The sequence below is a fragment of the Cornus florida genome, unplaced genomic scaffold (assembly GCF_030987335.1).
Source record: "Cornus florida cultivar Cherokee Brave unplaced genomic scaffold, ASM3098733v1 CherokeeBrave_3.0.0_Hap2_Chr07, whole genome shotgun sequence".
Taxonomy (NCBI): domain Eukaryota; kingdom Viridiplantae; phylum Streptophyta; class Magnoliopsida; order Cornales; family Cornaceae; genus Cornus; species Cornus florida.
Window position 1 is genome coordinate 85856607 of NW_026775577.1, and position 14245 is coordinate 85870851.

At 39.8% G+C, this 14245-nt stretch overlaps 1 protein-coding gene and 1 pseudogene across 1 annotated transcript; one reads left to right on the top strand and one right to left on the bottom strand.

Moving 5' to 3' along the window:
• LOC132266371 (DNA repair protein XRCC2 homolog) overlaps nucleotides 1-14245 on the top strand; it is a 58065-nt pseudogene that overhangs the window by 30984 nt on the left and 12836 nt on the right.
• Nucleotides 8064-10140, bottom strand: LOC132267459 (DNA repair protein XRCC2 homolog). The gene is made up of 4 exons (XM_059768619.1): nucleotides 9995-10140; nucleotides 9298-9400; nucleotides 8393-8429; nucleotides 8064-8260 (listed from the first exon to the last, which is right to left on the bottom strand). The coding sequence occupies exons 1-4, from the start codon at nucleotides 10138-10140 to the stop codon at nucleotides 8160-8162; spliced, it is 387 nt and encodes a 128-aa protein (XP_059624602.1). The 3' UTR covers nucleotides 8064-8159.

Below are 14245 nucleotides of genomic sequence, written 5' to 3' on the forward strand. Positions count from 1 at the left end.
GTCAATCATCTCATTCCCATCCGTACTCAAACACCTCATGACCTGGTGCAAGGTGGATGAGACTCCTTGGACTTGGTGGATCCATCCCCTCCCCATCAAGAGGTTGTAAGAAGGGTGTACATCCACTATGACAAAGCTCTCTCTTAAGTTCCTCCTCGTAGCACAGACCGGCAGCTCGACCACCCTAATGGGTTCTACTCGCTTTTCATCAAACCCTAGCAAGGGATTCCCGTTGGCCTGACCTGCTTTGGGTCTATTATCAACTGCTCAAACGCCACCTTCGTTCTGATGTTTGAGCTACTACCTGGGTCAACAAGGACTCTCTTGACCAAACAGTTTGATACCATTAAACTGATCACTAGTGGGTCTTTATGTGGGGTTTGGACTTTTAGAAGGTCGGCGCTGTCAAATTTGATTAGAGCTGTGTCACCTTCCTGGCGGACCGTGTTGACACTACCGATCCTCCTCATCATGTGGGCTTGATGGAGGCATGTCCGCCACAATTCTTCTAACTCGTCCTCTGCCTCTGGTCTTCCGTGGATAGCATTTATAACTTGGACCAGCTGAGCATCCTGGTGGTTCGGCCTCTGGTTCCTCTTTACTTGGTCAACCGGACGGTTTTGCTCGTTCGCCTGGCCTTAGATATAAGTGGCAAACTCTTCTCTCGCAATTAGCATCTCAACCTGCCTCCTCAGGTTTCTGCAATTGTTTGTCAGGTGTCCAAAGTAGCTATGGAATGCGCAGCGCTTGGATTGGTCTCTTTGCTCGAGTGGTTGTCTGATCTGTTTGGGTGGACGAAACATCATTTTATTCTCCTGGTACAAACGTGCCAAGGTGACTTTGAGGGGGGTGACCATTTCTTCTTCTCGTGGCCTCTTCTCTGCCCTCCAAGGTGCTGCTTGTGGTGGTTGCGTTGACAGCCTCATCCTCTTCCAATCGTACATAGCCTGATGCCCTAGTATTCAGTTCATCCATAGTCTTTGGTGCTTGCACAACTAAGGATGTGTGAAATGGAGTTCCTCGAATCATGGCAGGCTTGAACGCCTGCGCCGCTGATGAAGGGTGGCATTCGATTACCATACTCTTCTTAAGATTGAAACGTGTAAGGAAGGCCTGAAGGCATTCGCCCTTTTATTGCCGTATGGCGAATAGGCATGATATGTCTTTGTCCATTCGTCTATTGTCGAAATACTGGCCTATGAATAGGTCACAGAGGGCTTGAAAGTTCCCAACTGACCCTCTTGGCAGGTGCTTGAACTAGTTGAGTGCTGGTCCGGTGAGGCTTATCGGAAAAACTTTACACATCAAGGCATCATCTCCTGTATCTAGAGCCATCATGCTTGGTCGGATCTTTCGTCCCGTCGAACAAAGTAAAGCCCGGTGTCGAAAACTTCCTTGGCTTTGGTGCATTCAAAATCTTATCCGTGAACGGTGAGTCGGCCGTCGGGGCTGACGTCCGAAGGGTCTCGTTGTCCACTGGTGGTGCTTTCTGCTTAATCTGTTGCTTCCCGGTGTTCCTCTAGTCCTGGGTGCTCATCGTTGACCAACGCATAGCGTTGAACTGTCTATCTGCGGTTGACTCCTTCTGCCATGAAGGAACAGTCTCGTTGCGCTCCATCTCGTCTTCCTGCTTGGGTCTTCTGTGATACGGGTCCATATGATCTGATTCTTCTCTTTCTACTTGACGGTTGATGCTTGGCGGCACCACTCTTTATTCTATTGGTGGTGGTCGGGGATCGGCGAAACCTCTCGTTGTTCCAACCAGGCCCTGAGCTCTGCGTTCTCTCGCCTTAGGGTTTCAATCATGCTCATCAACTTATCGTGCCTTGCCTGCTGCTCGTCCTCCTACTGTTAGGAGCCTTCTCCTCCGATCATTGTTCCCGAATGGAGTTGTGTCATCTATTACTGAAAATCAATCGGATCTACTCTTGTTTCTCACGGACGGCGCCAGATGAAGGTGCAAGAAATTTCTCTCCGTATTAGGAAAGTAATCTATTACACATCACACAATCTTCCCCTTTCCATCTCTCTAACTTCTATTTATAGAAGTGTACATTTGCCCTAAAACCTCTCCCAAAACTCTCAAACCTGGGCCAATCTTCAATGGGTCTTTTTGTTGGGTCGTAGTGAATGAAGGCCCGTTTTGTAATGTTGAAGAGGTTGGGTTGGAGGTGGTTCAAATGACCTTTGGGCCTAGTGGACCGGGCCATAATTGGCTCAGTTCATTTTCAGTACCCTCAAGTGGTGTTTAGGTATAATTAGGAACCTACATCCTATTGGTATAAGGAAACTGTTGGAGAATATTTTAGGAGTGATTTTAGCTTATGGTATAATATTGATTGGAGCGATTTATGGGATTCATTTTAGGAATCCTCCGTCATTGTATTTTCCATAATTATCACTTGTATTCTTTCACTGTAAATAGAGGTGCTCATTGTAAACAATCTTAAGAGAGAATATAATAAGAGCGATGTAGCCCTTTGTGCTCTTTGTGCCGTGGATGTATGCTATAGTGGCTGAACCACATTTATCCTTTTGGTGTTCATTTTCTATCTCTCTTTTCAATTTTAACATGGTATTAGAGCAGGTTTATCATACCCTACTATATACTCTACTCGTCTTGGATCTTCGGATCAACTCATCTCTGATTTCCGGATCAACTTGCCTCAGGAACAACTCGTCTTGGATTTTTAGATCAACTCTTCTCGGACTCTTGACAACTCCGTATTTTGTTTAAAGTTGGACACTTGAGTTAAAATCTCTGTGTTCCAACTTGGCGGGTAGGGGGGGAATATTACAAAGATTTATGGGTTTGATTTTAGATATCCTCCATCAATGTATTTTTCATATTTATCACTTGTATTCTTTCATCACCTATGAATAGAGGTGTTCATTGTAAACAATCTTAAGAAAGAATATAATAAGAGTGATGTAGCCCTTTAGGCTTTTTGTGCCGCGGATGCAGGCCCTAGTGGCTTATCCACGTTATATTGTTGTGGTGTTCATTTTCTATTTCTCTCCAGTTTTAACAGAAACCAAGTGATAGTAATTAGGAAATCTTATTTAGGTAAACTATTGTTCCTTTATGTATAAATATTAATTTAAGTAACAGATTTGATAGCATAATATATAGTTCACATCAACCTCCACATACCGTAAGGTGAGATCACATATTCACCAATTGGATCCAAGGAAAACTATTAAATTTAGTTTGAGTAAAATTCAGTTGCTCCTTATAGTTATACATATTATCACGAAACAGAGAATCTCAATGTGGAAGGGGTTGAGTTCTAACCATAACTCCTACTATGACTGGTACTGTGATTCGAAAATTGCTCATATAGAGGGCAAAATGCAAAAAACCCCTTGAGCTTTCTCTGATTTGCAGATAAACCCCTGAAACATTTTTGGCGAATAACCCCCTATACTACATGAAAATGTGGAAATTACCTCTTGCCGTTTATTTTCTGATAGAAAATGGATGATAAAGAAGTCATTTGCACATCACATGACATGTTAATGTCATATTTTGAGATTTTGATCAATATATCCTTTGCTATGGACTATATTACTTTTGGACAAACATACATGGGGGTTTCATCATTATTATGGAATATAATCTGTGTATAATTTATCCATTGAAATCTTAATTTGCAACTCTACTTGTACCAGTATTGGAGCTTTTCACTGGATTGATCGTGCTTCAACGTCTTTACCACTAACTGGCAAAAGCAGGTGATATTTCACTAGATCATTCTGAATTATGTAAGTGGCATTTTCTTGTTTTTCCTCTTTTATTATTCCTCACCCGACAGTAATGACAGTTATTTTCTTCATATTTTCAAATCTTTTACTGGATATGTGGTTCAGAGTTGCTGTTGAAATACTTAATATTGATCATCACATCCTCTGTATTTTGTAGATTCTGCTACTTTATAGGTAGATTATTTTATTTTTATTTTATCACTTTTCTATCCAACGGATGGGATTACAATTAGAGGAGAAAAATCCAAGTAACTATGCTCATTGCGGATTGTGTATTGAATTGGAAACCCTAGATATGATCCCTAGCTTTTCTTTCTCTTCTGATTTTTATTTGGTTTTGGCACACAATGACATATTAATTTACGGCCAGACCTTATTAACCCTTGCTTCTTTAAGACCCTATTTGACGAGCCCTCACCCTTCCCCCTTTTAATTAATCAACCCTAGCTACACAAAAAGCCCACTACCAGTTCTTTACTGTTAAAGGTATTATTCACAGCCCCAATAACTAATTTATCTTTTATATTAATGACTTCTTAATTAAACTATTTAATCACAAAAGTATCTATTGTGAAAATAATGTACTTAATAAATAAATATATTATATCTATTCACCAAAACTTACCGGCTGGGTTTCTCGTGATCAAAATAATCAAGTCAATAATACATGACTGAGCATAAATGCCACCTAGCATAAATGTCATGTTGAGAATTCTTTTACAAACTTCCACATATTAATTAATAATTACCCAAAGTACCCAGTATTTGGAACTAATGGTCCTCTGAATAAATCAAAGTAATTACTTAATTAATATGGAAGTCTATTATTCTCTCATACTTCAAAGTAATTAAGCTATAACTTAAAGGGTAATGCTTGGATCCTGCCCTATGAGGACAAAACTTGTCCTGCAATCTGACGTGGCCCTATCAAAATTTGACACTTGTCATAATCTGATGTAACATTAAAAAAATGAGCAATTTGGATCAACCCGGATACCCGGATAGAATCCAATTAGAAACCCATTTTCTCTCTCTCTCTCTCTCTCTCTCGCTCTTCTTGGCTTCCTGGTCCTCTTCTTCCTTTCTTTTTCTCAGCAGTCCCTTGAGCCTCCTTTTGAGCCATTTTCACCTTTGTCGCCGCCGTTCCCTAACATATTTAATCATATCCAAAATCATTGACCCCCATTCACTGATCAGAAATTCAATCATTTTTTTTAACAGTTCGCATATGTGTTTTAAATCCACAAATTTCCGGAAAAAAACTTAATTTCCTTTTTCTTTTTGATAATTAACAACACAGATACTTGCAATCTTGCACCCTAACAGGGACTTGAGCCCTGCACTATAAGGAATGAGTGCCTAGATCGCCAATGGAAATTCTCAGTTAAAACCCATAAACAACTTCAAAACAAATGTATAGCATACAGAAGAAAATAATCAGATTCTATGACTTACAATGACAGAAATAAGTGGCGACGAGAAGAAACCCAGAGGGCCCAAAGCGCGCCATGTGAGAGTGCCAAGCGAGAAGGCCATCCCAATGCCGGAGAGAGACAACCCAGATACGAGAAGCGGAGAACCCACAACGAATATCGCGAGATTGCAGAGGAGAGCAGATTGCCAAGAGGGAGGCGAAGATTGGGCCAAATCCATTGCTCTCTGAACGAACCCTAGAGCAGAGGTGGTTGCTTGAGCTTTGACCACCATTTTTGGAGTTTTGAAAGTTGGAGTTGGATTGAGATTTAGGGTTTCTGAAAGGGAAAGCCAAGAAGAGAGAAAGAGAGAGAAGAACATGGGTTTCTAATTGGATTCTATCGGGTACCCGGGTTGATTCAAATTGCTCATTTTTTTAATGTTATATCATATTATGACAGGTGTCAAATTTTGATAGGGCCACGTCAGATTGTAGGACAAAACTTGTCCTCATAGGGCAGGATCCAAGCATTGCCCTAACTTAAATAAGGTGAAATCATGAAGACGGCTATTTTAATTCCAAGAACTTATTCTTGATCTAGTTCAATGTGTTATATCAGAATAAAGTGACCAACTCATCTTCAAGGGGTGTGAACTAACACTTTTATGGCAAACTAATATCTATGATTCATATATCATATGCATTTATCTCCATCGTTGATGCACGCAAATCATTTAGTATTTGTCAAAGGAGCCTTGACTCAACTCTAGAGTCAAATCAATACAATCATTCGCTATATGTATATATATATGTAAGCATGCGAACCATAAAATCAGACATTCATAAATAAATAAAATATATCGAATACATTCAGTTATTGGCTTGAAGGGCATAACCAATCCCATCAAAACGCACATTCTTCTACCAAACCTCTGTAGTGTAGTCTGTACCATAGTCAACCCTTCACACTAACTAAAGAGCAAGTGCCTTTTGCATTAGGTAATAGAACGATCATCAGTGAGTGACACCTTAACTGAAGTAGATGATTGGTTTGTAGGAAGATGAGGATACAAGAAGTAATATGGGCTGGATATGATCCGCGGACGTGGCATCGGGTCAAACAATTGAATTCAGCCCATACAGGAGCACCACAGAATGGGCCGAGCTCGGAGGATCCATCGAAGAAGGCCAAGCCCACTGGAAAGAAGGCCCAAAGCTGATAGTCCAGCAACACTTGTAATTGCCTATAAATAGGCAGTGAAGAGAGTAAAAGAGGGGAGATTATTGTGAAATGTACTGAAATTCTGTCAAAATGGAGGGAGAGATTTTCTTGCATTTACAATTGGCACCGTCTGTGGGAATCACGAAGAAGATCGATTCGAGCTTAATCGATATCAAGTTGATTCAAGCAAATTCGTGAAAACAAAGCTTGATTTCTGGAAGTTGAATCCAGATCAAAGAGATTGCAGTTCCTCCATTAAAACACCTTGAATTATTATAATTTTGATTTGTTCAATCGTAGCTGGATCCGGTGAGTTCAAAGCTAGAAAAGCTCAGATTTAGCAAACGGTGACCACGATTCGGTGAAGTTGAGTCCAGATCTGACGGAATTTGCACTGGTGACGCTCAGATCTGATTAGGAATTTGTGATTCATGCCTTTGCTTCGCTCCGGAATCATGATAAGAGGTGAGAGCTCCAATCCGATGGAGAATGTCCAGCAGATGAAGCTAGATGAGTTGATGAATACGATCGAAGCTCTCCGAAAAGAGAATGCGGAGCTAAGAGCCGGAATGCAACGTCAAGAAGCTCCAGTGCTCCCGCGACCGCTTCCGGCAGGCGACGGAATTGTACATCCCGATCTTACACAACCACGGTGAGGAGGTAGGAAACAATCAGACGGATCTTCACCATGAAGAGGTCAGGCCAGACGATTTGCCGCCAAATCTCCGTCGTGTTGATGAGCGAGAAGACTCGATTCACCTGAAACAAAGGCGTGAACAAATCAGGCGGAACGAGGCTAGGACTTCCGATCCGTATCCAGAAAGATTCGACCGAGAAGGATCTATGGAGTTTGGACACCAAAAGGTTGCACCGATCTGGCAGGAGGAGTACATTGAGGAAACGTCATCTGATCCGCCTTACCGGCCTTCAGTGGCTACGTTTGATTGCCGAAGCTCGGAAAGGAGATTCACTGATCCGAGATTTGCAGCAGCAAGCCAACTAGAGAATGAGGCACTACGTTCAGCAGCTTGGACGGTTGAGTCGCCGTTTACTGATGAAATTCTGAATGCTCCGAATCTGAGGAAATTCTCTATGCCGGTTTTCATTCTGTTTGACGGAACGACTGATCTGGTTGATCATGTATATCATATCCAGTTGAAAATGGCTTTGAACACCGAGAACGATTCTTTAATGTGCAAGTGCTTTCCAACCAGCTTGGCTGGACTAGCGCTCAACTGGTTCAAAAACTTGCCGAGGAGTTCGATCGATAGTTTCCGAAGCCTTTGTGATCGGTTCATAAGTCAGTATTATGGAAATAAACGCCCAGCAAAAGATGTCTCCAGTTTGTTCACAATGAGGCAGCATGAGGATGAGCGTCTCCAAGCCTTTCTTACCAGGTTCAACTTAACCAAGAGCATGGTGATCGAATGCCATCCCTCTACAGCGGTTCAACCATTTAAGTTGGCCATGACTCGTGGCACTCCATTTCACACAAGCTTGGTGGTGAATACACCAAGGACGATGGATGAACTTAATGAAATAGCTGATGGTTTTGTACACTTAGAAGAAGAAGAAGCAGCTAACGCTCGGAAGACATCCATAATAACAACATAAGAGAAAACCAAAGCAAAAATTAGGCAAAAGCAGGCTCAGCTACAGTGTCAAGGCTGATTACTCCGCTGAAAGTCACACTGGTAAGGCTGTACCAAGAAAATAAAGATAAGTTCCGACCTCCTTTACCTATCAGAGACCCTCGAATTATACATCTCGAATTATAAATTTATTAACCAAACTTAGTGGCGGCAACAACCATTCTGATAAATAGATAGGGTGGTTTTGATTACTACTACCACCATCATCTGCATGCAGCAAAAAAAAAAAAAAAAAGCAATAAATCAATTTCTGATTCAATAAATAAATAAACTAATCGTCCATTCTTTTTCTTTTAAAGCAGGGAAACAAAATCAACCACAAGTGGGCTTCATTCAAACCTGAAGCTCGCACAAGTATTCTGTGTGTAACAAAGGACTGCAATGACCAGAAACAATAATTAAGGTTATAATCATGAAAACAGAATACTTAAATAATGATTTCGTTATAATTGCATGCAAGTACTTCTGTTTTCTTTTTCTTTTTTCTTTTTTACTTTCATACTCCCACTTTGTCCCTAATGGGACTCGAACCCTCAACATCCACTCTGGGGAGAAAACGGTACGCCACTAGGGAACAACCCATTGGTTAATTGCCTAATGCCTATAATTATACAGAAACGAAAACTACTTGCATTTCAAAACTTCAGGACAATCAATCTTGCAAACATACAAAATCGTTCACAGCAGATTTTCAGTTTAATTCAGGTATATAAATGACTATAATTGAACTTCATGCATTTCACTAGAAAGTAAATAACGAGCCTTTAAAATTTAAAATATACACTTTAAATCACCAGTCTTTGGGAAGTAAAGAATTGTCCGTCTCAGGGCTCTAGTCATGAGAGGGTTCTGGGAGAAATAACTCAATGCAGACCTGACATTCCATATAGTCATACTTCTAAGGCCTGAACTTGTAAGAGGCACCAATTTGCAAGCTTATTATTGTTGAACCAGGCAATGCCTTCGGCAAATAAATTCATTATAAAACATAGTCAATTCCTTTTTTCCTTTTCTTTTTTTTTTTTTTTTGGGGGGGGGGGGGGGGGGGTGGGGGTGATATATGAATAGATACAATAATGCATACATGCACTTTGCTCATTAAAAAAACAACCAAACAATTTTTCTCATTTAAATCTAAAATTAACTGCTTAAACAATAACAAACAGATATATACTCATAAATATTTTTTGAAGATATATATTCATAAAATGAAGAATGATACTCAACAAATGATGGATGATTACCTGCCAGACAGCAGGCATATATTCACGACACGACAGTTTTTCAGGATCACTTCTTATAGTTCTCGAATTTGAGACATTTTGTGAAGGCCATTTTCTTGAATACCTATTAGAAACACTATTTAACTTAGGCAAGCATACAGATCTGAAAAGCAAATGCTGCCTCGTGAATATATATTACCAGTATAAACTATCAACAATCAAGGTCTTTGAACTTAAAAACAGAAATTGTTATAAGAATTCAAGTGGAATCATAGGCTTTAAACTAGTGCCACTAAAGAGAGATCAATTTCTTGGTTTATATTGAGTTTGTCCAACATAGCCAATGTAAAAGAATACACTCCTTTTTACTCTCTCGGTAAATGAACTTTCTTAATAGATGACAATGGAGATGATATAGCCCTAAATGAGAATATTGGGGGGGGGGGGGGGGGGGGGGGGGGGGGGGGGGAGATACCCAATGAGTATGTTTTACAAGAGAAAGAGACGCACATAGATTTACCTACATGGTACACTAACTTCTTTAAATCATATGGATTTTTGTCAGTATCTTGTGTGCTTGCCCAGAGAAATGAAACAACATATGTTACAATCTGTCACATGTTCACATTAAAGGACCAATAACTCAAATTCCTTCACATTGCAAAGAAATAAAACCCAAATTCTGGGTCTTTCCAATCCCAAAAGAGTAAGAACTCACCTGTTAACTTCCTTTGTTGAATATTTGTCACCTAAATTAGCCGCTTTTGTAGCTAAAACAAGCATGGGATTCACCAGCAGAAGCTTTCGGATCTCTTGAACAACAGTTTCTGACACATTTTGAAAAGAGAAGCTTTTCCTACGCATCAGACAAAGTTGTAATTGTGAGACAAACCCCCCTTACCAAGCCATCATTAACAGATGGCTACAAGCTATCATATATATATATATATATATTATGCACATACAAATGGCAAGAGAGTTATGTGTATGAACATGTAGATATAAAATGATAATAAAGTGAACCTGCAAAAGAAGAAAAGAAATGGAACAAATTTATACATATAAATTTGATTAGCATGTTGTTTAAGGCCTAAGAACATATCAAATTCAGACCAGTTCAAGGTACAATGCAATTCAATCCATTAAAATATAACTCGAGTTTAAAGTACTCAAATCTTCCATACATTTAAAAAAGATAAAAAGAATAGAACATTCAAGTCCGTTGATGAATATAAGATGCAAGAACATTCAAGTCCGTTCAAGGTCATGGCCACTTGCGTGTTGAAGCCTATATTGATGTTGATTGGGCCAGGTCTGTGACAAATCGACGATCTACTTCAGGATATTGCACATTTGTTGGAGGTAATCTTGTTTCATGACGAAACAAGAAACAGTTAATAGTAGCTAGATGTAGTGCAGAGGATGAGTTCAGGTCCATGGCACATGGAGTTTGTGAGTTGTTATGGCTACGAATGGTGTTGGGTGAGTTGGGTTATCCTATTCGCGAGTCAATGAAGTTGTATTGTGACAACAAGGCTGCTATTAGCATTGCTCACAATCCAGTTCAACATGACAAGACAAAGCACATTGAAGTCGATCGACACTTAATCAAGAAAAAGCTTCGTTTTGGGCTGATTTGTATTCCATATGTCAACACACATGATCAGGTTGCTGATGTTTTGACTAAGGATGTGAGCAAGACTTGCTCACAAAATATGTTAGTAAAGTTAGTAAAGCTAGGCATGATAGATATCTTTGCACCAGGTTGAGAAGGAGTGTTGTCAAGGGCTTATTTGTTATTACTTGTATAATATTGGGGCTTATGTGTAATTTCTGAAACTTGGATGTGGTGTGATAGCCCAGTGGTAGGGCATGTGTTGCTTGTGTGGCCAAAGGCCCATGTTCGAATCCTCACTCCATCAGTCATTATTAGTAAATAACTATTTAATTAAATTATTTGAACAAATTAGGTTTTATGTTATCTTTTCTTATACAAGCAAGAGACTTGGTATTCTTTTTGTGTTTTTTGTCATTTGTCTCAACAACTAACTTATTAAAAAAAAAAATATGTGTGTAATTTCTTAAACTTGTTAATATAAATAGAATGTGGTGGAAGGAAGAAAGTATTCTCTCTCTCTTTCCCCATCTCTCTTTTTTTCTCTCATCCTCTTTCTTCTCTTTTTCTTCTTCTTCTTATACTTTGTTCTTGATTTGATTATCTCTTAAAGTTAACATGGTATCAGAGCATGGTTTGTAAAGCTCTAGGTGTGTAGTTGAAACCTAGGGCAAGTTTATGTAAACCCTAGTGGGTGTGAAAGGTTTTGAAGAGATTCCAAGATGGGATTTGTTTGCAAGGAAGTAGTATTAATCACATCCACACGTACCGCGGATCCAACTCGATCGGAGTTTTTTTCGATCTGTTTTTGATCTATTGAAGTCTCGATTGGTGTTTTTTTCGTGTTTACGTGGTTCTACAACAACAGCTTTTTCTTTGTCGTTCGCGATTCTGGTATAGTCCATTTTGTTGCTTTCTAGGTTTTGTGTGGTGACTGTGTGGTCGCCTTTTTATGCATCTCAGAAGATAGTAATCTTTCTAGTTGAAGTTTGTGTGTTAGAGAGATGGTTCTCTACGTATTTTGTTGCTGCTTTTGTTTCTGAGGATTGTATACCCGAAAACTATTTGATAAAATGTCTGGCTCAAAGGTGACTTCAAAAGAAGCTGGGTTTGCTCTTAGTCTAACTTGAGTATTGGGAGGTGATGGTGATCACGATCCAGGCCTTTGTATTACGACTGTTAGGCTGGATGAGATGAACTATATAGAGTGGGCTCAATCTGCTCGTATGCATATCACATTGTAGGATGATCGACCACATCAAAGGGACTGTAATGTATCCCTCTAAGAGTGATCCTGAGTTCAAAGAGTGGAGAGTGCAAACAATGCACTAATTATGACGTGGTAGTTGCAGTCAATGCAGCCACAGATCAGCAAAGGGTTTCTGTTTGTGAAACAGCTAAAGAACTATGGACGGCTATGGAAGAGACATATTCCTCAGTAGGTAATTTTACAAAATTGTATGAACTCCAACAACAGATTTCAAGATTCAAGCAGGAAGACCAAACTCTTGCTACATATTACCATCTACGTGGTAAATGGGAAGAGTTGGATCACTACCAAGACTACATACTTGTGTGTGCAAGTGATGTTAAAGCATTTCGTGTATGGGGCTTATCTAAAACTTGTTAGTTTAATAGAATGTGGTGGAAGGATGAAAGTATTCTCTCTCTCTTTCCCCATCTGTCTCTCTTTTTCTCTCATCCTCTTTCTTCTCTTTTTCTTCTTCTTCTTCTTCTTATACTTTATTCTTGATTTGATTATCTCTTAAAGTCAACACAATGTACCTTACTCCACAAGTATACCATTTCAAGTATGCCACTGACGGTCGAGTAAAATAGCTAATCTTCCTACAAACCAATCATCTACTTCAATTAAGGTCTCAATCACTAATGATCTTTCTATTACCTAATGCAAAGGCACTTGCTCTTTAGCTTACGTGTTAAAGCCTATACTGATACTGATTAGGCAGGGTCTGTGACAAATCGACGATCTACTTCAGGATATTGCACATTTGTTGGAGGTAATCTTGTTTCATAGCGAAACAAGAAACAGTCAGTAGTAGCTAGATGTAGTGCAGAGGCTGAGTTCAGATCCATGGCACATGGAGTTTATGAGTTGTTATGGTTACGAACGATGTTAGGTTAGTTGGGTTATCCTGTTCGCGAGTCAATGAAGTCGTATTGTGATAACAAGGCTGCTATTAGCATTGTTCACAATCCAATTCAACATGACACGACAAAGCACATTGAAGTCGATCAACACTTCATCATGGAAAAGCTTCGTCTTGGGCTGATTTGTACTCTATACGTCAACACACATGTTTTGACTAAGGGTGTGAGCGAGACTCGCTTGCAAAATATGTTAGTCAAGCTAGGCATGATAGATATCTTTGCACCAGCTTGACGGGGGGTGTTGTCAGGGGCTTATTTGTTATTACTTATATAATGTTGGAACTTATGTGGAATTTCTGAAACTTGTTAGTTTAATAGAATGTGGTGAAAGGATGAAAGTATTCTTTCATTCTCTCTCTCTTTCCCCATCTCTCTCTCTTTTTCTCTCATCCTCCTCCTTCTCTTTTACTTCTTCTTCTTATACTTTACTCTAGAATTGATTCTCTCTTAAAGTCAACACAATGTACCTTACTCCACAAGTATACCATTTCAGGTATGCCACTCATGGTCGAGTAAAATAGCTAATCTTCTGTAAATGCAAGAAAATCTCTACCTCCATTTTGACAGAATTTCAGTACATTTCACAATAATCTCCCCTCTTTTACTCTCTTCACTGCCTATTTATAGGCAATTACAAGTGCTGCTGGACTATCAGCTTTAGGCCTTCTTTCCAGTGGGCTTGGCCTTCTTCGATGGATCCTCCGAGCTCGGCCCATTCTGTGGTGCTCCTGTATGGGCTGAATTCAATTGTTTGACCCGATGCCACGTCCGCGGATCATATCCGGCCCATATTACTTTTGGTATCCTCAACTGCCCCCATAATTACTCCCTAATTAATTAGGGGGTAATTATTAGAGGCTGCTAATCATGGCTTAACGGCTCGACAAGATCTCTTGGGAGAATGAATGGTTGGATTCGGGAATCGACGCTCCGAGATTCAAAAAAAAAACTCCTCGGTTTCCCGAATCCTTGGTCTTCGGGCCCACCTTGTCTTTATAAGCCTCAGGGATGTTCCATCAATCTTCTTTACCATCTCTATCTTGCTTTACTGTTAATCAAACCCTCATCCGTCTCTTCCGAATCAAATCTTCTCCGGCGGTTTCTTGCAAAAGCTCCTTTGTCCAGTGACCTTGCAGTGCTCTCTGACGTTTTCACTTTTTGAGGTTAGTTTTGTTTGCCTTT